The 27,622-nt window shown below is 42.0% G+C and overlaps 2 protein-coding genes and 1 long non-coding RNA gene across 3 annotated transcripts; 1 reads left to right on the plus strand and 2 right to left on the minus strand.

Annotated features, from left to right (window-relative positions):
* The first annotated feature begins 71 nt into the window (after window positions 1-71).
* Window positions 72-18,101, plus strand: LOC137801118 (uncharacterized). The gene is made up of 3 exons (XR_011079687.1): window positions 72-343; window positions 749-829; window positions 17,896-18,101. It is a non-coding gene; the product is annotated as an uncharacterized lncRNA (long non-coding RNA).
* Window positions 1,513-2,962, minus strand: irx7 (iroquois homeobox 7). The gene is made up of 2 exons (XM_068598316.1): window positions 2,732-2,962; window positions 1,513-2,393 (listed from the first exon to the last, which is right to left on the minus strand). The coding sequence occupies exons 1-2, from the start codon at window positions 2,960-2,962 to the stop codon at window positions 1,632-1,634; spliced, it is 993 nt and encodes a 330-aa protein (XP_068454417.1). The 3' UTR covers window positions 1,513-1,631.
* LOC137801117 (ankyrin repeat domain-containing protein SOWAHC) lies at window positions 9,714-27,490 on the minus strand. The gene is made up of 12 exons (XM_068598536.1): window positions 27,165-27,490; window positions 23,258-23,319; window positions 22,595-22,804; window positions 21,801-21,923; window positions 18,744-18,800; window positions 18,258-18,359; window positions 15,953-15,964; window positions 14,777-14,779; window positions 12,865-12,957; window positions 11,449-11,521; window positions 11,157-11,252; window positions 9,714-10,258 (listed from the first exon to the last, which is right to left on the minus strand). Exons 1-12 carry the CDS (start codon window positions 27,295-27,297, stop codon window positions 10,074-10,076), a joined length of 1,149 nt encoding a protein of 382 aa, XP_068454637.1. The 5' UTR covers window positions 27,298-27,490; the 3' UTR covers window positions 9,714-10,073.
* Between the last annotated feature and the right edge of the window lie 132 nt (window positions 27,491-27,622).

Consider the following 27,622-nt stretch of genomic DNA (forward strand, 5'->3'; position numbering starts at 1 on the left):
GTCACTTCCCATCATGCCTTGGGGGATTTTATGAGGAAGTATAATGTGGTTTTTCATCTGTGTCGGTAAACGCTAAAACTTGAGCTCATTATTGTCTAAGTTTGTTTCCATTTCGGAGGAATGGCAGCGTTAGAAGTGAGCCGAATTGACTACAAGCAGTTCATTTTTGCAGTGGACCCACGAAAGTTCAGACAACTAATGCGGGATAATTGTGATACTTACGTAAACGTATAAACGTGACGATTCCCAGTTGAGTCTGGAATTATGAGCGCTCATAACATCGAAGCGGATTTTGTGGACGTGTATTCGTGATGGACATGGAAGATAAGGATATCCTTGGAAAGTAAGTATCGTTCAATCGTAAGAAATATACATGGAGGCAATTTACTGAATATGAAGACCGTCATGCACCTGTTGGTTTAATCTAGCAGGCACAGATTGAATGGAGCCAACTGGGCTGCAGTTCCACTTGATCTCCTCAGAGGGGCGCTAGAGGTTCACTACTGTTAAACCTTCAGCTCATCGAATAGTCTCTACGGAGCCCCTCTGCTGAAATATGGAAATATAAGGAGTAGAAAAGTGTAATTAAGTACCCTACCACTGTAAAAAATAAATTCAGAATGAAATAGTTGGATAAGTAGCTCTTAACGTTTTTTATTTATATGATATTCTATTATTCATCTGTTTTCTTGTGAGAAAATAGGCTCAGATAAGAGCTAATCTGCCCTGTGTGTGTTCCTGTTTGTAGGGATTTGCATGGAGAGGCGAGGCCAGAAGACGCAGCAGCGACGCTCCCAGGGGCTTTCTCATTATCCCCGGATTAATGAAGGTGCGGGCCTTTGAATTTACACGGACATTTGTGCGATTGATTGTGAAGAATCCCTCTTCCAGACTCTAAACGTAACTAAAATGATGCTTAATCTAAAGTGACCGTAGCCGAAAGTGACAGTTTCTTCTATAACCGAGAAGAAAACTGGCTCAAATAAAACGCCGTTCAAGATGCAGTCAAACAGCATCAAAGAAAATTCGGACAGTTTTTTTTTCAAAGTGTATGTCAGGGATTACCATGCAACAATCTGACCAAAAACCTAATTTGGGAAGATTAAATAGATTTGGGTCTTGGGTTTGAAATGCAAATTAAGGCCAATACTCTCTTTGTACTCAACTTATTTACATGAATAAGCCATCTTCTCTTTTAGTCTTACACGAGAATTGAAAGTGATGAAAATGCTAAGTTTCCTCATTAACACAAACTATAGTTTATGATGGTGTTTTCACATTTTATAGGCATTTTATAGGCATTTTATAGGCAATAAGGCTGTCTGAATTTAGCGTTGCTGGAAAATAAATTACAGACCAAGGGGGGAGAAACAAATATTTAGAAGCTGAACTTTATTTAAGCAAAAATATTTCTTCATGAATAGACATAAAAAAGGAAACATAATTTACACGGTTGGCGATGGAAAAATACATCTGCAACGTATTTACAACATGTTTTAGTCTTTGGTTCTCAAAACATTTTTCATTTGACTGCAAACTTCAGGAAGAGTCGACCAAATCCCTGAGGTTTGAAAGTTTTAAAGTGCATAGATGTGGAAAAAGTGTCTCTTATGTGTATCCAAATCCCCACTTTAGACAATCTCATGAGTGGTGTAACACGACGGAACGAACAGTCCGTTCCTAGAAGCCCACTCAGCCCACAGCTTCCCGGCCGGGTGGTAAATATGCTCCAGGGGTTTCTTCACAGTCTCCGAGGTGGCGGTCTCGGCCAAAGACCAGATCTTGGGTTTCTGACTGACAATGTTTTCCTTACTCTCCAAAGCGGATAGCGTGTGATCAGACTCACTCTTCTCAACTTTCTCAACAAGTGCCAGCTTTGTGTCCTCGTGCTGCTGCGGCATCTCCAGCCGCGCCTCCGTGCACGCCGAGCCGCCGTCCAACGCGCTGTCCTCGTGCTCATCGGCGTGCGCGGGGTCGCTTTGAGGCTCTTCCTCATCCAGATGACAGTTCTGCATGGAGCTGTCGGCGTCGTCGCTCTCTCCCTCCTGCTCGTCGTCCTCCTCCTCCTCGTCTGATTTGCCCTTACACGCCCAGCTGACGCGGTTCTCCTTCTTCAGGCGCCGCCTCGCGTTCGCGAACCAGGTGGAGACCTGCGTGAGGCTCATCTTGGTGATGATGGCGAGCATGATTTTCTCGCCCTTGGTGGGATACGGGTTCTTTAGGTGCTCGTTAAGCCAGGCTTTGAGCGCACCGGTGCTCTCTCGGGTGGCCACTTTGGCGACCCTGCCGGGGTCCTCGGCAACTCCGGGGCGATACGGCGGATAGAAAGCCCCCCCTCGAGCCAGCAGCGCGTGATGGTAAGGAGAGGCGGCCTTCAAGTCGAAAGCGTTGTTCTGGAAAACAGAAAAGAAGGAGAACGTGAGCGCAAGCGAAAGGGTCTCGATTGTGCGCAATTACGCACGGATTAACCCAGAGCGCACAATTCAATGCGCGCTTGTGGACCGAAATTTAATAAAAGTGGAGAACCTCCTCAACCCATTGGATTCCGGAAAATTGTGTAGGCATCAGGCTAACACAACTTCAGTACCACTTAGTGTGTGAGAGTTAAATACAAGTTGTGACGCTTCTGCTAGATCCTATTTTACACGTTTCTGTTTAAAAAAAAAAAAGTAGGCTGCAATGATTCCACTCGAGCTTTTAATGTAAAGTGAGTTACTTTTGTTCAACTCACCATGTGTGCGATGTGCCTGTGGTGTGGGTAGGGTATGAAGTTGTATCCCTGTAGTCCAGAGTACGTTATTGGAAGTCCGGCTGCCATCGCTGCCAGATGCTGCGCGTGCTGCTGCTGCTGCTGCTGCTGCACACCCGGTGGGCATCCCAGCACCGGGATCTGGTATCCAGTCGGCATGCTGAGGTTCCGCTCCAAGAAAAAGCTGCCAATTCCAGTTTGCGATGCGGGCATCTTTCCTGCGTCTCTGCTATTCGGTGTTGTGCGGCAATCCAACCTCCTGGATCTATTTATATCCACCCAGCTGCCAGCGTGTGTTTGCAGGAGGGGGGAAGTCAGGGGGGGAGGTCCCACTGGCAGTGACTGACAGCTACGTTCAAAAGACCCACAGCTTTCACTGGCAACAAATCCCATCAAAGAAGCCCTCCGCTGTTCCTTTTAGCGTCTTCGTGGAGACTAAATATGCGCTGCAGACCGCGACACAAGAGGGGTTTTTTTTGGTTGAAGAGAACCGAAGTTTCAATTCAAATGCAACATTTTTCTTGAAGTGAATGAAGACTCCGAATTAACTGATGAGATCATATGCTTTGTCATAAAAATACAGTATTTCGGTGTATGTCACTTATCGAATGTTAACGGCCCAATGGACAACTTTTTAAAAGCTCTTAAACCCACGACTAAAAGTAAAAAAAATTAAAAAAAATATCGGCTTATTTCTTGGCGGCACAGTGTTTATTATATATGATATTTTTTGTATTGTAGTTTTCTTTGACTTCTTTAGTTTTCAAGACTATAACCTTACTCCAGTTTGGTCTGTTTAATGAGGAATGTAACACTTCGCATGTCTCGCACTAATTGCCGAAGATCTTAGAAAATGACTTGAATTCAGTTAACAACATCCTGCCAGTCTCTCCTGTCGCGCGTGACACTTCATCCTCTACAGATCTGTCGTTTTGTGAATTGAATTAACTGTCAATGACATTTAATTACGCGAGCAGGTTTTACGCGCGGTGTAAAAGTGCCACCGTGACAGGACGTGTTACCTTCTGCCAAATCAACCTCGCGCCGTTATTTCATTGCATAACCGATTGAATATAACCATATCTTTTGTATGTGTTCACTTATTGACTGAACCATAACAAACTGCCTTGTTACATGTCGGATGACATTGTTTTGAATCACGCGCAAGTTTCAATGGACCTAATTAAACGAGGTTAGGTGAAACAGGTGTTGACTAATGTATATGATAATTATGAGATAACAGATGCTAATGTATGTGTGTGTGTGGAGGGGGATGTTAGAGATAAGAGGAGAAGATTACACTTCTTACTCCACTGCCCCCCCTCCTCCCCACGCCCCTCAAAAGAGCCACATAAGCTCAGTGTTTGGGTTCAAGGGAGCTTCACCTCTTTTATCTTGCATAGTTTGTATTATTATATTAACCGTATTAAGAGGGGTAGTGCTGGTGGCGATACTGAGAAAAGTATTAAAGTGAAAATAGTGTGCAGTGAAGCCACTTTACATATATTTATTTTACAATCTTTTCGTTTTAGTTTGAAAAAAAAATCTGTTTGGATTAGTATTTCTATTTTTGTTTCCCTTTTAACTCTAAACCCAAAATGTAGATAACTAATTGTATATTTGTAATGCTATAAGTTGTAACCTTCCATTCAGTTTTTATGAACTCAACTCTTTTCATTTTACCACTTTCGCTTTCTTCATCATGTCTCACTTACTTAGTTAAAGAAATGTATTGTCCCCATTGTTATTAATAACACCTGCATGTACATGTAAGTTACTTATGAACTCAAAGTTATTTCTAATATTAAAGCCTCACATTAGCCTATAAAACATCCACATATTACATAACCAATCTGAGCATGTGCATAAGTCAAACTTCATACAAGTTACACCAGCAGTTGGTATTGTTTTTGCATAAAGTTTGTGTGATTGATTGTGAAGAATCAATCAAGAATTTAGTGTGTTCAACAATGTAATACGGTGTATTGATTTCCTTGTCGCAGTAAATTTACACCTGCACCTGTTTAGTTTAGTTACATTAATAATCATGCAAAGGTCAAAAACTCCTCATGAAAGTTTAAAAGTTGCTGGAAAATATTCTAGAGAGCTGTTGATTGTGATGCAGAGTCATCACTTAGGTTAACTCAAAATGAATGTAAAATTACACAGATTTTTAAATATGAAGTGAATACTTTTATGAAAATAGAACGTTGTGCAAGTTAAAACAATTTTTACGAACATTGTTTGATTTTTTGCAAATATGAAGAAACTAATAATTTAGTTTTTTTCATTCTGTTCTGCTTCTAAAACAAAAGCACTTCAACTTCTGAACTGATTTCACTGAAACAGTAAATTAAACAAGAGGATTAGTGTCAGTACCTCCGTGTTACTGGAGGAAATACTGAAAACGAATATAGATTATTGAACTTTTTTTTAATAGAACAATCAATAAAGTAAAGCATGAACAGTTCCAGTTTTTCAAATGGCAGGATTTGCTGTATACGATGGTGATAATAATTCATAATAAAGTGAACATCTTTGGGTTTGGGGCAGACAAAACAAGACATTTGAAGATGTAATGAAATGTAATTTGGGCATTTTTTTGTTGAATCAAAAAAAAAAAGGTCTGCAGATTACCTGATAATAAAAATAATTGTTTATATCTCCCACCATAGCCCCGTAGTTATGAGAGGTCTAATATCATGTTGCATGATTAAGTGATGAAGCTGAAATGTGCTAAAGGTTGAAGGAATAGAAGGAATTTATTTGAGGTTGAGTCAACAGAACTGAAAGCAAATTTGAACAAGAGCAACAATGGTCCAGCGAGAGTGCAAAGAGAAGGAGGCCTCAGTGTTCTACATCTCACGACACAAACAGCTCAGGGCAGAGGCCTTTGTCCCTCCTTGGAGAACTTCTTTTCATTATCTTCCTCTCTTCGGCAGCTCGGCCACAATGCAGGTGTTGGTCTCGCTCCGACAGGTCGAATTTGCGCCGTTTGCCGCGAGGATGTCGGTCGTTTGCGGGAGAGAGAAGAGACCAAATGGAAGACGATTGTTCTCGGCGGCCCCCAAAAGAGATACAACTACAAGATAGCAAAGAGGATGAAATGATCTTCATCTGTGATAAGAGAGCCGTTCCTCTGTATTGAAACAGTGCTGTGAGGCTTCTTTTTTATCTACAAATGTGGTGCATATTCCACATAACTCTGCAAAGAAAAGGCCCACGGCTTTGGATGAAAACGCAGAATGACGGTAGCTACAAGGGGGCTAATGAGCAGGTCGGGACAAAAGGTTTAGGTGTGACCTCAATTACAGGCAATCCCCCTACCTGCGAGCCGACAAAGGGACGAAACACGCAATCTGAATAACTCGTGGGTAAGTGTGAACGACACAACAAAAGCCCAAAGTGAATCCGCAGGGTCTTCCACACCTCTTGCTTGTTAGTTTATTTTTACTGCGCCAGATACTGAAAGGAGAGAAAGTTGACGGACGGACTCGTAGAAACTGAGCCGGAGGAGATGAAAGAATTATGTATCATTCATCAGGAGGAAAAAAAACTTTTTTTATCAGATATTTTCTCACAAAATGTAAATAGAGACAGAGAAATAAAAGACTTCAAGCTAAAGATTTACATAGTGAGGAGCACGGATAATCAATTGACAACAAATGCATAATGGTCTCCGAGCAGAACTCCCTAATGAGATTTTCCTGAGGCCACCAACACAAATGGAGAGATGTAAGCAAAGTGTGAATGTTATCAAGCGCTCCCACCTCTTTACTATCTGACCCCCCCATCCCCTCTTCTTCTTCCCCGGACCCCCCTCCACTCTTTGTCCTTTGTCATTACTCTTATCAGGACCACTCTATCATTCTCTCAAAATAGTAGCGGCGCTGAAACCGCTTGCAAATGTAAGTATGTCTTTGTTTTGGGGGGCCGGGCAGCGGCCCGCCTCCCCGGCTCCCTCCTGGGTGCAGCCTGATTGACGGCCCTCCGCTGGGTGAGTGACAGGTCGGCGATGGTTAGGCCGTGATGGGCCTGCGTGACAGCTGCTGCCGGTTGTATCCCTGTATCGTGGGCCCCGGTGGGTGGGTGGGTGGGTGTTTGGGTGCTAGGCCCCCAGGAGCGCAGCTTGCTGGATGGAGCCCAGTCAGAGCTGCCTCCCAACGTGCTCCTTGTTCCAGCTTGTTACGACACGTCGGCTGCAAGGTTTTCCTGCACGTACGTGGCCGTTATTTCTCACTGTCGCAGTGGCAAAGAGTGGCTGTACAGTACCGACATTATTTCTCCACATTTCCTTCGTCCACCTCAGTTGTATGAAGATTTTATGAATGTCCTTTGACCCTGCTCGAGTCGAAGAAAGTGACTTTTTTAATAATTGCATGTATTTAATTCTTCAGTAATAACACTTGACTCCCGTTTAGCAGTTATAAGCAGTATACAAACAATAAATTCACAGTTTACAACACTATATTGTAGGTTTTTTTTGCAGACCAGGTCAACATTTCCAACTTGTCCTATGAAGATCTATTTTACATCACAACTGTGTTTCACAATACTGCCATTCATTATCTTTTTATACACCAGCCTCCACTTATAGGTGCCAACAGGATGAGTTATATACAATATTAAACACTTGTATCTGCCTTCAACTACATTATGGTGTCGTTACCATTTATTACATGTATAAATGTATGCTTTAGAGTCGCCCTATAAACTTAATAGCGGCAGTTTCTCCACCTCCACTATCAGTCTTTTATCTCTTTAATGGGGGGTTATCCACGATCTCGTAACATTGTTGTATTTCCAGGGAAACGAATGTTTTACGAATAGTATTATCTCAATGTTACGCAGAGTCTCCATACACGATGAACAAACTGAAGTTCACGCATCTATTATTTTCTCTCTTTAGCCTCACAGCGAGCAGCTAATGAGGTTATTGGGCATTGGTGACGTGACATCTACATTTTGGCCCATTTGTGAAACAATGGTAACAAGGAAGCCCGGGACATCGGGCTCTGTGTTTTCCAACTCAAAATAACAAAGGCGAGCGGCCGCCGGTGGGAGGCTGCGCTCTCATGGAAATGAGCAACTGAACCAACAATGTAGCGCCTAATCTCTTCAGAGAGAGGAATCAGTTACACAGCAGTATGCACCCCTCAATGCTTTTCATTAGAGTCAGCGTGCTATTGAAACAGTCACTCCACCTCCACGACCCCCCCTTACTCGCACACACACACACACATGCGCGCACACACACACACAACCCTCGTGTGTAGCCACAGGCCCTACTCATACAAGCACTAGATACAAGGTAGCCCCCCGACAACAGAAGGGTGGAAATAAGTGGGGCAGAGGGTGGTATGGGGGGGTGCAAGGCCTCAAAGCATCGGATTAGAGTTAATGTGCCCTCCCTGGGTTATAATCTCTTCAGAGGGGGACTTTGTTTGAGGGGCTTGAGGGCAGTAAGATAAGTATCTATTACAGAAACTCCCTCCTTATCCCCCCCAAACATCCTCGCTTCAAAAAATGAAGCACAAAAACACTTTGCCTCTGTTCCCCTCTGTGTCGTCTGATATCCAAGACCCAGAAGCAAGTGCTGCCCTTTTCAGCTAATCAGGAATTAAGGTCTAAAGCCGTATGGAGAGTTAGCAGGCCCCATATTTACTCCATCTGTAGCCCACAGAGTCAGGTAGTTATAGTAAGATCAAAGGCGGCTTAAAAACCGAGGGGTTATTGTATTGAAAGAAAGGAGCGAAAAGCATTATCACAAGTTGTTCTTCTTCTCTGCTTTCGTGTGTCAGCAGCCGGTCCAGCGGTTGGAAGTTGATGGAGTAGACACAGGAGGAATAAAAGTACAAATATAGTGTTTGATATAAAATATAGTTTAATACCAAAATAGCTTCATTCTATAAATATTGTGCAAAAGATGTAATGCAGGCAGTTTCTTTTTTAGTTAAGATTATACAATCTTATCTTGAAAAAAAAGCATGACTCCCTTTTACAATGGCACTGAATTATGAACAAATAGTTACAACGAGCATCTTTTCCAACAGAGGAAACTACGTCTGAAACCTTCTGGTGCTCTGAAAAGTCTCTCGGTCCAGATTGACACTCGTGGTTTTATTTGTAGCCCATTAAATACAAAACTGCAACAAATACTTGACTGGAAAACATTTTGCAAAGTATAGTGTTACTTTTTAGACTTTCCTTCAGGACAGTTTGAAAATAGCTCATTAATAACAACAAACATGTAACATTATATTGATGGACTGACCTATATGTTGATATATACATTTTTCTGTTAATGTAATTGTGTCATACAAACAGTTTGTTGCGGGGTTTTCCTTCATGGAGCGCTGCAGTCACAAGTTACTTGGCAAAAAAAAAACAATGAACAAAAGAAATGCAAAGCTTCAGTTGCATCACAGACAGCTGGTGGAGTTGCACAATCAATAAGATGCATTGTCATAAGGGACTGTACAAACATAATGAGGGAGGTGGGTCAGGAAAGGGGGAGGGTCATGTATTTCTTTCATAAACCTATTTTGAATGTCTCCAATTTCTCCTGCAGATTAATTGTACTATTAAAGTACAAATATTAAAAACGCTGTAGGTTAGTGCCGGTTAAACTAGAAAAGTTCAGCCCCCTTTCTCAATAACCTTCTTGCTGTCCCTAAATTGACAGATTTTATAATTATTAACTCAATACAAAATGAACATTTTCACAATATCGTGTCTTGAAAATTGAGTCGGATGCCATAACGACATCTAAGTAAAATAAATAATTCTAACAACTTGTTGTGTGTTATGCTAAGCATAATGTTAAGCAAGAACAAATTATTTTTACCAAAACTTACGAATCAGTATGCTCCTTTTTTTTAAAGATTTTTTTGTATAAATCTTTACAGTCCTTAACTTAAAGAAAAGGCAATGACGAGCTTAAAGAATCAATTTGGCCTGAAATCGTAAGACATAATTAATATTTATCAACATTCATTAAAATGTAAAGGCTTCAAGAAATACTTTTTATGTTAAGCATGAATATTGCAAATACACTTAAAAGCAAAGCATCAAGTGCAGCACCTGCTATTTAGGTTTAAAGCATCTGTCTTCAGTACTCTGGGAAGAGCTGTTGAGGTGTGATCGGGTCTATAAGTATCGGTGTAAGCGGTGTAACAGTTGCTGTGTGTGTGTGCTTAACAAACACACATTACACTCCCATTGTACACACACACAGGTTAACATCATGTGTGTAAATATCTACGCATGTAAGGTTTAAGTTGACGTGTGAGTGTAGGAGACCTGGCAGGTGTCTGCTTTTTCCTCAGCGGGAGAATTTCCTGGGTCTGAACGGAGGAAGGGCGAGCTGATGCGACGCCGTCCTCTCCTCCTCCTCGATCGGCGCCAGCTCCTCGGCCGAGCCCCACTTTTTCTTGGAGTGAAACAGCGAGGCCAACTTCCTGTTCCTGTTTCGCTCTCTGGCCTGAGTGACTTGAAACTCTGAGATTCCTAGAAACAAAAGAAAAGAGGGTTAGGGAAACTTTTAACTAAACTCAGGAGATAAAATATTCAAACGTGTGGAAAAAGCCTGAAGCCCTCTGAAGTTCAGTGTGTTACAGTAAAATATTTAATGGTGGTAGATAAGAAGTGGTGCTGGTAGGTGGATTTTGATGGTAAAGTTGGGGCCCACCTCCAGTCTTTATGCTAAGCTAAGCTAACCAGCTGCTGCCAGCGTAGTGTTGCAATCAACAGACCGATTTGACCGTGGAATCAATCTTTTTCTTTTATTTGGTGTTCGAACTTTACATTGGTTCTGATGTTTTCCTCTAACTTTTGCAGAGAAAGGATGTAAAAAAACATTTTTTGAGGCAAAACGGCACATTTGACCTTGTTTTACAAATGTATTCACATTAAAATGTTGCATCTTAGTCTTAACAAAGACAAAACAATTGAAAGACTTTATCTAACTGAACTTTTCACACAGGGCCGAACTCTTCCTGAGAAATGTGAGCCATGACTCATTCTCTAAACACAATACTGCAGTTCTGTCCTTTTTCTTTAAGTAAACTTTATTTCTGTCAAGATTTAATTTGTTTTTACTGTCATACGCACAGATAACAGTTATTCTATACAATGAAAAGCTTATTTTGCTCGGTCCACCATTACAATAAACTTAAGGTAAAAAAAAGGCATAAAAGATATAATAGTATTGCTATGATAATAGTATTGTTCATTGTATCTTTATACACTATGCTTTGCTACAACATTGCATTTTGTCACCAAGTGCTTCAAAAAATGCCCAAACATGGAGAAGCATAGTACACAAATAAAACCATTAAACCGCCAAAGTACTAACATTATAACTTCAAACTATTGTAACTCAGCAGCAAAAGTAAGAGTCACTCACGCAGGTCGGCGTCTTCCTCTGAACCCTCCGGTTCTTTGATGTTCAGGTAATGGCAGGCAAAATGGCCGCTGTAGTCCCTTAAGTTTTCTTTGGCCCCTGATGAGAAAAAACAAAGACTAACTCAAACTCTATCTAGTCTTGCAAGCAGGTGGCTACTTCATTCACACCTTTACCCTAAAGCGTCACTTTTAAACTGATATTTTGCATTAAATCAAGTCAATCTACCACTTAAGATGATTTATGTTTGTTAATTGTTTTAATATCTAAATGATAAGATGAAAGGAAAGCTTACCATACGTCACGATGAGCAGGTCTAGAATATGCCGATGGCCGTGTAGCGCTGCGATGTGTAAAGGTGTGTATCCCTGCAGACAAAAACAAAAGTAGAACCAAAGTAAAACATGCATCATGAACTTCAACAGTGCTGATGTGCAAACACACACATCCAGTCGCCTTATTGACACATTTTAAGGAGTTCAAATGAATTGATGTTTTATAATTCATGTTGCGTTCAGGGGCATTCGTGTGGCAAAGTGGTGGAAGGGTTTAGTACCTACCCCCTTGGGTTTCCCAGGTCCGAAACATGTCCAATGAAAACAATGTGGGGGGAAAAAATATACAAATTAGTAAAGGTTATGGAAACATAAGATAATGATACAAACATAATTGCTTGGTAATTTGCAGAAAATTGCATAGTTATAGCGCCGAGCATGCTGGTAAATAGACGCACTGTTTTGCGAAACAATTAACGTGACGTGACATGATTTATTAGCAGAGTGCTCCCGCAGCCCGACAACGCGAGCTGCGGCGATACATTTGCACAGCTGGATCGTTTCAGAGCGTTACTTAACTTACTTAAGGGCACAGAAGAAGAAACCAGCGGCCGTGTAGCTGCAAATCAAACAACTTACTGTACAAACCCATCACGTCCTGATTAAAAGCCTGGATACTCACATGCTGCAAGAGAGAAGGACACCATGAGCACCAGTGGTGTTGCACGGGAAAGCAAAGTGCACTGTGGCATAAAATGAAGGGTACTCAACTAATTTGACATATAGTTTACGATTTATATTATGTCGATATTTTATAAAATCACCAATTGTCAACCATAGGAGATTGTCGCAATATTGCTATTGAGGTATTTGGTAAAAAAAAGTTTTATTTCCTCCATATTGTCATATTGTGGGGACTCGCCTTCCTTTCAGGGCAAAATGCACATCCGCGTGACCATAAACCCTTTTACATTATAAGGTGAAGACTTGGTTTAAGGTGAGGGTCATTTTAGGTTTGGGTAATTCGCCAGGAAGTAAACGTAAGTCAATGGAAAGAGATGGAAATACGACTCTTGTTTTAGTCGTGAATTTCAAATAACTGCTGAACATAGATGCAGATTACTCTTAATAATGTGGAAAGTAACTCTCAGAAACGCTCATCATGACGGAAAAGAGCCCGGACTGTATGAATGATGCTGTTGAGTCGCATCACGGGACATTTAGAAGTGTTTTTGGAGGATGACCTCATGCATGTTCAGAACTAAAAGTCAGGGTATTTTGCCTTCTGTTAATTTTGACCGTCTTACTCAAATCTCTCTTCCATTAATTTATTCATGTGTACTAAATAGTCATAGTGCCTCTTTAAAATCGTGATCTTAAAATCTAAATATTTTCCACTGTAATATGCATGTTTTCTAAATGTATAATCAGAATGCACTCACTGATTTGATGTTGACATCAGCGCCCGCATTAGCCACCAGAGCCGCCATGTCTTCGTTGCCGTGTTTGGCAGCCCAGTGCAGAGCAGTCTGTGCGATAAGGAAAGAAGAATCTATCTTTAAAAAAACCTTTACAATCTCCTGTACTATTGTCAGGCACGCTAACTGCTGTAGCATCAACACAAGTTGTCAAAGCTGAGCCGGGGGGGGGGGGGGGGGGGGCAAGCTTCTTATTGGCCGTGTGAGGGGCAGCAAGAGGGCCAGCTGTGCACAGAGGGGAGTGGACGGATGGAGGGATGGTGAGAAGGAGGGATGGAGAGATGGTTTCCTGCCATCTAACAGAGCCTAATTACAAAACAACACAGCCCTGTGCCCACAGTTGGTGTGGGGGGGTGAATGGAGGGGGCGGGGGGGGTCCAGCCGCCTGTCACCGTGGGGGAAGATTGATGATGTTAGTGTGACCTGCTGAGTGGGGACCCACCCAGACATCAGCGCACTACTGTCAGCGCCCGTCAAGGAGGAAAACACGGGGCCCCCGCGACACGACACCCGCTTGTCCACATGCAAAGATGTGAAAATAATAGACACATGTATGTGTACAACACACACACACGCGCAAACCACATCCACCTGTCGGACGAGAACTGTGATCTCTACAGCTTTTTTCCTCCGCTCTTTAAGCGGCGTAATTACGGGCGATCAGCAGGTGAAAGCGGCGCGAAAGGTGCAGATGTCGGCTAAGTAACCACATCCACCCCCTTCTGAGTCTGACCCTTCACACAGAATGACACATGAACTGTGGCGATAAGAGGTATTGATCCAATAGGAACAATGTTGAACTTTATAAATAAGTGTAGTCTGGACAACTGAAGGTCTGTTTCAAAGAGACAAAACTTACAGATGTTCTCAAACTATTTCCCAAATCCTTTTACACTCTTCAAACACAAAAATTATGATTTCAACCTGTTTCCAAACAAAGATATCTTCTAAAAATGACATATGTCCTTGCTTTAATTTAATCAAAATGTCATTTATTTTTGTTATATTTGTCTCTATTGTATTTTCTGAAAAAATCCTGGGTTTATATTTTTCCTCAATTGTACAAAAAAGTAATTTCCTGCTACTTGGATTGAGAAAATATAGTTGCTGGCCAAGAAACTGGATACATTTGTTTCTCTTGTTACAGAGGACAAGATATTTTTTCCATCTCCAATGTTGGAAACGTCTCCTCAAAACAGCTGTAAGTGTCGTTAAATGACATCACAGGACATTTATTCGACAGAGAAACAGATGTTTAGCTCTGTGACTTTTGAACGGGATGATAACACATCAGAGGCACAAACTGGTTTGATCGCGCTGCTCGAACAGCACACAGGTCCTTTTGTGTTTTGGAAGCTACGCTGCTAATTGCGCTAATCGTAGCACAACAAGCCTGTCCAACAGCTGGCCAAGAGAAAAATGTCTGCTTGTATCCACTGAGGGGAGCTGATAGGTAGCTGCACCTCTGGGTGTCGGGCGTCTGGGAGACAGATTGTGATGGATGCCGTCTGGCTCGAGTATCTCCATCTCTTTTGTCTGTCCCCCTGTCGCATCTCAAGACGGATTGGCCAAAGGGCCGTTTGAGTGGCGGCGCGGCGGGTCTCCCAGTGGGCGGCAGTGATGGACGAGGGCCACGAAACAGGATGCAGCGTCTCCCCTTCCTGCGCCCTCTGGATTCTGTTCCTGCCCACTGGGGGCGGCCACCTGTCCAATCACTCAGGGACGTCCCTGTTCCCCCAGTGAGGGAAGCGGTGGCCGAAAAAAGAAGTGGGGACTCCCATGAACAGGCGACACAATGGCCGCCGGTGTGCCTGACACTTGATGATGTAGAGGAAGGCAGAGAGGAGTGATGGGCGAATGATGTACTTACAAACTGCGTGGCAGAGGAAGTCCGTCGCAGGAACAGAGGCCCACGTCACGAGGAGAGAGGAAGAAAAAGAGCGTTGGACTTGTTAGTGAGACGTGTTTGGCCTCGGTGAGATCCAGGGGGTTCTTCACTTTTAAGCAAACTTCACATTTTCTGTGAGATCATCTGATCCCGACAAACATTCGGTCCGAACAGGAAACGCTTAAGTCCTCCCAGGATGGAGAGTAATCCCTTCAGTCCTGGTCAAACATGTGATTTAAAAGCCTGGTACTTTTGAACACTGAACACAAAGTGAGAACATGACATTATATTTGATCTGGATTCCAACTTCTGGTTTTTAAAGACGAGGTTCTCATGAGTCTTGGTATCTCTGGGCGTTATCTCTGGAAAAGGCATCCACCTCTGCAGAACAGGGAAAGGCTGAGGGCTAAAGGGAACATCAAAGAGGCCTGGGGGGGGGGATTTAGCACCTTCCCAGGGACACAACCTGCATTGTTCTACAATTAATCCCAGCCTGTTCTATTACTTTCAGATTATCTTTAAGTGGGTGAAGTCTTTGTGGGGGCATTAAGACTCTCCTTAATCCCCACCCCCCCACATCTCCCTAACACTTCAATGGCGGGGCCATGCTATCTTGTCCGGGTGTGGATGGCAGAGGCTTAGGGCTACTCTTAGAAGGTGGTCCGCCATGGTCACAGGACAGTGTGAGAACTGTGACACAGGGGAGGGACAACAAACATGAGCTCAAATCTCTTAAGCGCACAGGGAGACAAATAAAAGGATTTAGGTTGTCAGGGGGGCACAGGAGCTAAAAGCTATCTTTCATAATCCTTTTGATAGTGGACCTTTGAAATGCATGATCTGGATGTTTTAACACAGGGGTTCTCAGAATACTATTAAGGGAAAAGTCTCGGCAGAGTGAGCCTGTGAAAGTTACACAAGCAAAAAAACGTCAGCAAGTCCGACGCAGTGAGCGTAGAGATAATAATACAATTTTGAATGCAACATGCAACAGGCTGCAGTGGGTGTTATAATGAAACTTACCCCCTGAGAAGGATGGGTGTTGTCGCAGTGTCGAGAGCCAGTGTTGATATGAAAAAGAACATTTAACTTCATCAACAACTCAACGTGCAACATGTCACATAACGTCTGTAGCCGATCAAAGCATGAAATACTCACCGAGGTAAAGTCCTGGTTCACAAAAAGACACAAAAGCATAAATTAGTGAAAGCATGTATCCAACCCACTTTCCTCCAAAATGTGTTTACTTTCCAGTTTGTTCACTTTTATTCGTCTTACGTTATTATTTGCATAGTTTTGGTAATTAATTCTATCACTTTTGATAACAACGCACCCACCACAGTGATTGTTAGCATCTGGGATCAGCCTGACGACGCTTTAACAAAAGTATTGAACTAAAGTAGGAACATCAGTCTCTGTTGCACATTCTTGTTTACGGGAAAATTAGGACTATCAGACTGAAGACGAATAAAAAAAACAAGTGCGAACAAAATACATTTTCCTACATTAAGAAAGAAAAAAAAAGACACAACATAATGTTGTATGTTCTGTTGCATGACACAGACTTTAAATTCTCCATCCTCAAAACCAAAGATCTGATTGTTTAGACCGTAACATCCGTGAAAGAATTTACAAATAATGTTTTTATTTCTCTTGTTTAGCCCTTGGTCTTCTCAATGCATCTCCCTCTCTCTCTTGTTCATTGTATTGCTCTCTCTACTCTCTGGATATGGCTTACTTTTTTTGTTTTTATTTCTATAACTAATCAGGAAGCCTTCAACAACTGCAACAATTGTTTTTAATGTCTATAAAACATAATGAGAAATGGCAGTGATACTAGAGGCGCCTAGTTGTATTTTGTGAATGAAGCTGTACTCAAGTTGGAAACATTGACAAATAAGAAGCACCCTAATACTTCCTGGATTATTGGGAAAGAACTATCCCCTGGCGACGGGACTTTTTTTGTTACTTGAAGCGTTTGTGTAGTGTTTAGGTTTATTCCTGATTCCTCTGCTTTGAAGGAAAAGTTGATCAAAAATGTAGTTGTCCTTTGGTCCTTCTATGACCTTTATTTGTCAAACAAGCCAACCGCTTTTGACGGATTATCTGAATCCGTTTGTTTGGAGGTTAAACTGAGAGTGACCGTCCCTGACGCGGCAGTGAAAGTCACTCGTTGCACCGGAAAACCGAGTGCAGATGTGAGCCGCGAGGTCGGGCCATGAGCTGGGTTGGATGTTCACGACGGGAGACTCTCGAGGGGCCGCGTCACACGGACAGGATGCGTTTTACAACGTTGCATTGGATGCAATTCAGGAGGAATTAATTACTACAAATGAGGTCCGAATGCAGTTTGAAGAGGCCACAACTCAATGCTTTGTTGTCGCAACGAAATCAGGATGGAAGTATGGAAGCCCATTCCCGCCAAAAAAAACAACAAATTGGACCAAAAAAATAATAATAATAATTCGGACCAAAAAAAAAAAGAAAAAAAATTCAGACCAAAAAAAAAAAAAAAAATAGGACCAAAAAAAAATTAAAAATTAGGACCCCCCCCCAAAAATTTTTAAAAAAAATTATCGACTTTTTTTGTTGCCTTTTTTTTTTACTTGAAAAATGGCCAAAAAAAGAAAAAGTTTCCTGTTTCATTCCAGGAGAGAAATAAGAACTTAACTACTGACTACAATTGTCAAAATTACAGTCACAGCCTAATTGTAGCTAATATATGTACACACAAAGTACAGTGTTGTTGTTGTCATTGTTGCTCCATTGACCATTTTTAAGAACTGAGTAAATGCCGTGGTCCTAATTTTACTTGTGTGTGTGTCTGTGTGGCGAAAGAGCAAAGCATCAGTTATTTTTTAAATTTATTTTTAAAAAAAATGTCTCTCTTGTGTGGACTTTAAGTGTCTGCTGCTGTAATCCTGCAGTTTCCACACCGCAGGACTAATAAAGGAATATCTATATGTTATTTTAACTTATCAAGCGTCTTTCACTTTTCTGCGTTTTTAAAGTTATCGTGTTTTTCACTGATTTACCTTCTGAAAACAAAAGGTTGACACGCTCACAATGCAACAATGATGCAGCCTCCTGTCTCCTTGCAGGTCACAGAGGCCCCTCGAGACGAGGGACACGGCACCATGTGTCCACCTCAAATGGAAGAAGCTATTGTTCGTCTATCTCTCAACAACCGTTCGTCTGATTGGATCGGCGGGTGAGACCTGAGGAAGTGCGGTGAGAGACCCCCCCATGTATGAGTACGGCTCGCTCTCCGTCGCTCGCTACTGGACAGCCATTCAATCAGTCCGCTCTCCACTGGTGGGTAATCATTTTTCTATTCGTCCGAGTTGTTTTCTTCTAATTAAGTTCGGATAGCATCGGTCTAAACATTTGATTTGCCGTCTTTCTCGCCGGGTCTGACTTTGTGATAGCGAATTTTTGCCTCGTCCATTCAGGGTGGCGTTACCTTCTTGTTTGCCAGCGAGGGGTCCTGTGTGAGCAGGTGAGAGAGGTCGGGGACTCGAGCACCTGCAGCCGAGTAGATCCACTCTTTCTCTATAGGATCCAGCTAACACAGGGAGGGGAGGGAGAGCTCAGATGTGCACAGACACACACACAAACACACACACCCTACTGTCCACATCCTGTTGTGTGGGCTCTGTTGATAGTGCTGAAGCTACAAACCTCTAATCCATTTCCTACAAATGACTCAGTCACCGCCAACTGACACACAGTGGGAGACACCCATGATCACATTGCACAAAGTTCAGCAGTTTATGTTTCTCACTTCTGTTGTTGGTTTGAAGGGAACGAGTCGTGACACTTCCAAGACCAAAGACTAGCAATCGATCCATCAAATGTATCACTTATATACCTGCTCAAACAATTTGGAATGAGTAAATAATCATTTAAACACATGAAACACATAGGAAAAGGAAGGAAAAGGACTTACGGCGACAGCAGCGGAGCCCATACTGCCCGTACTCTCCTCGTCTTGCTCCGACTCGGACTGAAAGACACGAAAAGACGCGACTATTACTCAGCTGTGACAAAACGTTAGCGTTGCTGTATCAGTCATAATGGTCACGCAGGAAAATCCAGCATCACAGGATACACACACACACGCACACACATCCCTTTTCACGCACTGGTCACACTGCTTGTGATGTCTCCCAGCTGACGAGACGTGGCCGAAGGGTGTCAGACAGACAGAGAGGTAATGAGGCAGCGAGACAAAGGTGCCGCTTTCACACTTGAGGGGTCATGAATAACAATCCAATTAACAATTAACCAAAAAAAACAACACGCCGACAGTCGGCCATGTGTTTTTGTCTCGAGACAGAAGAAAAATGAACATCTAGCCGTTTATAACAGTGTCACTTTGGCTGATTTATGCGAGAGGGGAGAGTTTTTTTTTTTTTTTCCTCGACGTGATTGCAAATAGTTCTCAGATCAAACAGAGACGTGACGTTAAAACACTCGGCTCTTTCAAGTCTCTCGCACAAACTGCCACACGTCAGTGGACTGAACATGAAAAGTGGAGGATTGTATTTGTTCAGCCTTTTCCACTCTGGCATGTCCTTTTTTCTCACTTTTAGTGGAGAGCATTAAAAAGAACTGAAAACTAAGGGCTCAAATGCTTCTTTTTTTTTCCATACGCTTTTAGTTTTAGATAATTTTTCGGGCCGCAACTATTATTTTCTAGATTTGATTCATCTGTTGATTATTTTTTGTAATTATTCATCAAGTCTTTGACTATTTTCCAGAGCTCAAGCTGATCTCTGCAAGGCTTTGTCAGACCAACAGTCCAAAACTCTCAGATATTTAATTTACAATTTAGCACCTTGCCATGTTGGTTATGTTTCTTGTTGTCTTGTTTCATTTGGCATTTTCTGCTGTTTGTTCTTGTAATGTGTTTTGTGTCTGTTGTGCACTGTGAACCTTGTCTGTTGTTGTCTATGGTGACAAATGAGTTTCCCCACTGGGGATTATTAAAGTTACCTACCTACTTACTTACTTACTTACTTACTTACTTGGACTTTTGCTCTTTCTGGAGGAAAAACTACAACCATTTCAAAACTTGCTTAAACATCTACGGCATCGTGCGCCGCACTCTATGTCTACACATATGTCCCAATACAGATATGTTTGGGCTCTAGTTTAAATCCATTGTAACTCAAACAGCGGCTGCTCTTGTCTTTTAACAACCAAAACACAAACTAATCGGATCGGGACGACGCTCTCCTCCCTGATTTGAAAAAGAAAGCAGAGTTTATCTGCTGCAGAAGGTCGTCCTGCATTTGGGAGCAGGATATTATACAGGAGAGAGCAAAGCTCGCCGCCTCAGGTGTCGTGATTAGGAATAGTGTGTGAAACCAGCCAGGTAGCTTCTCAGTGTGGAACAACTGTCAACACACACTGGGTGTCCTAAATACAAAGTTCAACGGTGTGACTAATACTTTAAGCAAACACACTTAATCTGATTGCTGGTGGCATATTAACACCCGTCAGCATATTTCATCTGCCGATTGTGCAGGTCATCAAGGAGAGCCACATATCTTTTTCTGGGATAAATCTCAATCTCTTTAATGGGCACAAGTGATTATTATCTTTCTAATGAGTTTCAACATGTTGCTGCTTAACATAATAACAGAGAGCTTAATTTAAATGCAGAGTCTCCCCCCATTGGGTCCTCCTCCCACTCAAATTCAACACATACTGCTGTGGGTTACAAATCCAGGTAATTTACTTAGCACCACCTGGTGGCTGTCAGAGGAACCACAGGCGTGACCTCAGTGAACATATTTAATTATATACTTTACTGCGTTTTGAAAGTTGTGCCCTTCCTCTGATAATTTACAGTAAAATGTAATATAACGAGATTTAAATGTAATTATCATCGATTCGATTTTCAGAATGAGGTTAATTATGAAAACTGTCAACCAAAAAGGAGCAAACTAGCGTTTAGCTATACTACAAAGTCATTATTTCCACGCAGATAAAGGTTTAAAAAGGAAAACTGTGTTACCAGTGAAGTACATGGCTTCAATAACTTTAAAAACAAAGCTACATTGGAACATGACGAGTGATATTTGAAGGACTACTTAGTCCTTCAAATATCACTCGTCATGTTCCAAGTATGCTCTTCTGAATGGATTTTGAAGGGGATGTTACTTAATACTATTTAATATATAAAACTGGACTTTGTTACAATATATCTTTCATCTGAGATTTGTCTGTACTCAGGGTTGTTTCCCCTCTATTATCCGGAGATTTGGCCAATTTTGTGTTCATATTACTACAACTTGGAGTGACAGATGCTGCACATATAAACCATATATCCATTCATTTTATTTTTCTCTGTTTGACTTTTCGACTTGCTTGTAATGTTCACTCTCAATTGCAACACGTGTTCAGGGAGGTGTGTCCTGTGCAATCGTCCTATAGCCGGTAGTTTATTGATTATTCTGTCATCAAATATACTTAAAATCAGCCTCCCAGTAATGTGTAATCCTGTTTGTGTGTGTGGATAGATTTTATTTACCAAATCTCTATCTTTTTTTTCTTCTTTTTCTTCTTCTTCAAATTAACTGAGCTTCTCTCCGTCTTTTCATATGTTGAAGTGGCCCCTGGCTGCGAATCATTGGTCTCAAGTAGAGCATGAAACACTTTACAATAATGCTTCTCTAAAGGACACACACACACACGTCACAAACACAGTGAACGTACGTCACAAATAAGAGCATCTTAAAAAGCACAACTCTGGCCCTCTTTGCCGTCTCTGTGACATTTTGAGACTTTTAATATAATTGCACCCTTTATTTTCTGTGAATTGAGCATCATATTTCTGTCTTTTGCAGCCTTTTTTGGCCAGAACATGTGTGATGTATCGCTTGAGACGTGAAATACAGCATGCGAACCTACAACCAGTGGCACATAATTAGCAATGTGCAAATGGGAAAGTGAGTGCAGGCAAGCAGCACTGCCTCTCAATTAGACAAATTGTCACCTTTGACCCCGAATCTTTGTCCAGCTCATCCTCCCCGTTGCTTTGGGCCGAGGGTTCCTGGGTTGGGATGGCAGGAAGTTGCAGAAGGTCGTGCTGCATGAAGGCCGTTCCCGTCTGCAGGTCCTACAGGAGTGTAGACACGACGTGCTATGAACTCAAACATCTAGCCGAGGCGTTCTGAGGTTAACAGCGTTCGCATATTGCTTGCTCTGTTGTCCGTTGTCCCCTCCCTGCACCATCTGGGTGTGGTTAATGATGTTTCTTTTAGTGCCTGTTTGAGCAAGTCATGGAGGGGAACATTAAACCAATAGCATAAAATACATTTAATCTTTCAAATCTATGATTAAATGCTCAAGTTTATTGCAGGAACAATATGTAAAAGTACTTCCAGAGGATTATTGTGCATTAAACCGGCACATAGTGTTTATTTTTACAACAGTCAAGCGCTTCCATGCATTAGTTTCAAAAGGCTCTGCCATTTACGTAAAGACATAAGTCCTTTGACCTTCCCTTTATTCACATAGTGGCTAACTTGGCGGAGTAGAAGAGCATTTATCTGTTCCACAGTGCTTCTCTGTGTAAATACTGACACATGTATAGTGTATAGAAAAGGGCAGAGGACACTAACAGAGATGGCTCGTTTTAGAAATAACCGTGCCATTCACATAAAGAGGGAACACTGTGCTGGGGTGATAGCAAATTCAGCAGTTTGTATGTTGCTCAATCTCATACCAGCTTACACCTCAGTTTTAGTCTTAAAACAAATTGACCTCGCGACCCGAATTTAAACTCACCTCAGCAGCAGCGTCAGGCTCTGAACGCGACATCGGCTCATGCTGTTGAAGCGAAGAAGCCGAGACGTCCGCGGCGTCCCACGGTACGGCGGCCGGAGCTCGGCCTGGGCTCGAACGCCTCTGCCCGTCCCCGTCTGTGCATGGAAGTTTGGCGTCTCGCTCATGCAGCATTTGCCTATATTTCTTCTTGAGGACGAGATACTTTTCCCCCTGTGATCAACAGAAGTAGTACGATCATCACAGCCATGTGGGCTACACTGTGTTTTCTCATGCGTAAACTTGAAAATGGAACAATATTTGGACATTCATAGATTGTTTTTTTGTAATGAAAGGGAAGTAACAGGTTATTTACGCTGAACATAAAAATGTGGTTAGCTAATTCTCGGCTTCAATGGAACAAAACTGTTCATTGACTTTGTGGATATGTGAAAATGCATCATTAAAGTAGTTTCTAGGAAAATGAAAGCTGCAGCTGCAGTCCCTTGGGGGGGAAACCGGTGGGTACAAACAGTTCTGTAAAGGATCCTTTTTAAGTCATGTTGGTTAAGCTGGAACCACAACCTTTAATATCAGTGATACAGTTGCCTGTTAATGCCACAGTGTTGACATATGAGAGCAGAGCTTTTTCCACAAAAGGTCAGAACATTTTAATAGTTTACTCACATTCTCTGACTTCACCACAGCGATTCGGTCAATGATCAGCTTGAATTCCTCTCTGTATTTAGCTGCAAGGGGAGAAAATGTTGTTGTGAAAATCTTAGAACTAAATATAGTTTCTGATTTCTCGCATTCAGTGAAACACAAACTCCAAAGAAGTCCAATGAGGGCGAAAATAAATTGCACAAACTCGGCTCAGTGCTGACATAATTAGACTGGAACAAAAAGAGCTTAAATTAAGTTTGATTTACTGTAAAGTATTTTCAGAAACGGGTAGAAGGTATTGGTGAATAGAAGACAGCAGCAGTAGCACTGGCAGTACTTACTAGGGGTCGGGGGGGGGAAATCGATACAGCATAGTATCGCGATATTTTGCTTGGCGATATTGTATCAATATACGAGCCAAGTATCCATCTTCTTTTTAATCAATTCAAAACGTTTTGGTCCTAAAATAATAAAATCAAGTTATTTTTTGTTGACAAAGTTTTCCTTTGGGGAAAATTTGGAGTTGAAATTTTTTTAATAAATCGCATTATATCGCGATACTCAATGTATCACGATAATATCGTATCATAAACATATTGTATCGTGGGACCTCTGGTGATTTCCACCCCTAGTACTTAGATGGCTCTTACTGATATCACTTTATAGTTTGACTTTATTAAAGAAATTGTACTCTCTTGATTCTTGTTGTTCTGAGTTCGTACTCATAGTTGAATGCACTTATTGTAACTCACTTTGGATAAAAGTGTCACCTAAATGACATGTAATGTAATGTGTCTGTTTCCAATAGACGTATGCAGGATGAGTTGCTGATCGGTGGGAGAGTAACGACATGGGAGGTTTTCCCCAGTCTGGCTTCTGGTCTGGCTGACTGAGCTAGATGCAGCTCACATTCAAAGAAACAGTTGCTTCAATATAAACACTGCAAGCCAAGCTAGAGTGGAAAAAGATCCCCCTCCTCCACAAAGACCCAAACAGATCACAGTGCATCCCCCAAAAAGCGAAAACCTGAGTTACTTCCAGTAAATCTTTCCCCCGTGGGCCAAAACAAGCTGATAGACATCACCAGATGAAGCTATCTTCCTTTGTTTACGCCAGTGAGCAGACTGTTATTAAGAGCTGACTGTGCTGGTTATCAAGCAGCCACGTCGGCCGCCACGAGCAAGGAATTTTTCCAGGCGTAGGTATTCCATTCATGCCTAGGTGTACAAGGGCACGCAGCTCGGGGGACAATTGAAGCGTTTCCTTTTTCCTGATGTGGACGGAAATAACATTTGTAGTGAGATAGATGCACCGCTGGCGCTCAACAACAACAGGAAATCCAGAGGAAACGGCCACTTGCATCTGTCTCAACAAAAGAATTCCTTGCACAGCAAAGTGAGTAACATATTATGCATGCCAGTTATTTATTAGCTGAAGGTCTGCGCAAACAAGCACCCCACACACACACACACACACACACACGTGTGCCCCCCTCCCAACACCGCCTTTATTCCCACCATGCCCCAGTTTTCCGATCTGATGAAAGAGGCAACCCCATTAGAGGTCCACATCCAGTCATGCATGTGGACTTAATCACGATTAAAACACTATCATCACAATTACGACATCGACATCTGCAAGCGCACGCTATACACGACAGACTTCAAATGTCTGGGAAGCACTTTTTGTAATTGGACAGACACGTCAGATGGCCGAGTATCAAGGCAGCGCTCTAAACCTCCGTCAACAACTGCAGCGCTGACACGGCATCTGGACCACGGCAGCGCAAGGTCACTTTGGATAATCATTTAGGGAGGTTCAAATATGTTTGCATGGCGGGCGGTGCCAAAGGTAAAAGTACAGTTGAGGATCGTTACGAGCTCATTATTTGTCTTCTGGGCCAAAGCTATTTGACATTAGTCAGTGATGTGTGTTTTTCTCTTTTCGGGCTGCAATGGGACGTTTAATGGTTAAAACTAACAGTCCTGCATTTTGAAGGGAGGTATGACAGATAAAAGAGTGACGTTTATAAGCAGTAAAACACAATATCGCTCAGCTAACGCACGCTGACGAAGCCTCGCTTGGTCTGGCATAATCAACGGCGTTGGTTGGCGGACGCAAGCTAATGTTAGCTGACTTCAGATCCTCCTGTTGAGGTACGATGTGCATGTCCCTTCTGACTTTTACATGTCAGGAATTAAAAGGATGTTTGACTCACTGTGTTAAAGTAACTGTTTTCAATTATGTTTAATGTAAGACAACAGCAGGCTTGATTTCAATATTGCTTTCCTACCTATAAAAAACTAAATGAAACAATTTTATTCATGTTAATTGACTAATTGTTAAATAATAAATTTGGCATTAGCAATTTGTTAAAATAATCTTATGAGTTTACCTCTTTTCTATGCAGCTAGCAAAAAGCCAAAACCTAAACAAGAAATACATTTCCTGTATATAATATCTATAGGGTATGGACTTTAATTTAATTAATGAGCTCCATTGTCAAGATACAAAATCAGTGTTGATAAATATACATTTTGGTGCATCCTTAGAACGATGTTTACTTTTAGTTTTACTTTTCTGATAAATCATTAACATGGTTATCTGTGGTTATCTTTCAAAATGTACTGTAACAGTAACACAAGTAAAGAAAAGTTAGTAAACTCAGTTACACAACAATATGTATCCAAAGATTTCTACTGTTGACATTGCAAATTTAGATTATCTCATTGATGTTTTAGATTTGATTCATAAAATATCAGAAGAATCAAAATGTCCATCCACCTTGTTTTGTTTGTTTCATATTTGAGAACCTGTAACTATTAAAACGAGGCCTTTTTTGCTTTAAAAACTACTGAAAAAATACAAAGACGAACAAAATAGCTTCCACTGGATGATCTGTCCATCAACTTATTCATTAATTGACTATTCATTGCAGTTCCAAAGGAAGGGATTGGACAAATCAGAATCAGCTTTATTGGCTAACTATGTGCAGATATTCAAGGGATTAGTTTTCCGCTGCTTTGTCAACTCAAACAGAAACAGACACACAACTAAAAACAAGGACAACAAATGCCAAGTAACTGCAAATTTCCTCAGTGTATTAGCTGAGCAATGCAGCATGTTATTGCTTTTTAATTCCACTTTTTTATTTGTAACAGGACGATTTTGTTATGACGAAGTGAAGTGGGATGAACTGAGTTTATTGGTTTGTAACATAGAGCTAGGTGTAAACACGTAACCCACACACATTCCTCTTAAAGAAGCCAAATATGAGAGGAATTTTGGTGTTTTTACAATGATTCAGAACGGTTGCATAAGCGTCTGTACAGTAGGTGGGTGGAGGGCAACAGCAGAGAGCCACACAGTAAATATAATAGTACTATTTGAATAATCTCTAGCAATCGTGGAGTACAAGAAGAAGAAGAAAAAACATGAATCTCTTCCTCATTTAGCAGGAGAACAGCTGTGTCAGAGGAGCCACTGTCCTGTGACAATGGTGCGTTTGGTGATGGTGCGTTCAGGTCCTGTGTTAAACCAGGCAGCTCCAACCGGCCTGGGGGGAGGAAATGACACAACTGCTGCTGAATCTGTAGATGTTTGGAGGGGGCTTTTTTTTTTTTAATGCGAACCAGATGTCTGCTGAACAACCGAAGAACAATGCAAAGGCATCTAAAACAAAACCCTGTTTATCAAACGCGGACTGAATGCTGCGTTTAAATACAACTCGTCCCAAAAATACGAGAGGTGGGTGGAGGGAGGATTAACATTTGTGCCATCTCACAGTACCGAGTAGTAACTGATGCCGCGACCCCCCCCCCCCCCCCCCCACCACCACCACCACCACCACCTCCAATTTATTTTTAGATAGTTTCGGGTTAATATGTTTCATTTCATGGAAACCACGAGGCAACGACTCGCTACTTACCACGTAACTGCACGTCACTGTGGCCGATAAAGGGCTTAAATGTCTTCAGTATTTCTGCGTTTTTGACCCTGCCTGAGCTGCCTCCGGTGGAGTAGAAATAATCCAGCAGCGACTCTTCCCTCACATCACTCATCTCAGCTCAAGTGTTCAACAACGTCTCTGCCGCCGGCGAGTGAAAAGACGTGTGTGTGTGCGTGTGTCTGTGTGTGTGCGTGTGTGTGTGTGTTTTAATTCTCGCGGAAAAGGCTACTTTTCACACCGCCATAGTGCAGTCAGTCGCTCCTCTCGAGCTAATTCTGTTGTAGTAACGTTACATTATCAAAAAACTTCACTCCACCCAGAGGAGCTGCGCGCTGCTGCGCCTCCTCCTCCTCCTCCTCCTCTTCCTCCCCCTCCTGTTAACCCTTTCAAGACCCCAGCATCTTACAGTTCAACCTCAGGATGTAACGTCTTGCCGC

Source organism: Clinocottus analis, unplaced genomic scaffold (assembly GCF_023055335.1).
Source record: "Clinocottus analis isolate CAN_PGR_092001 unplaced genomic scaffold, fCliAna1.0.p SCAF_4, whole genome shotgun sequence".
In the NCBI taxonomy this organism is placed as follows: Eukaryota; Metazoa; Chordata; class Actinopteri; order Perciformes; family Cottidae; genus Clinocottus; species Clinocottus analis.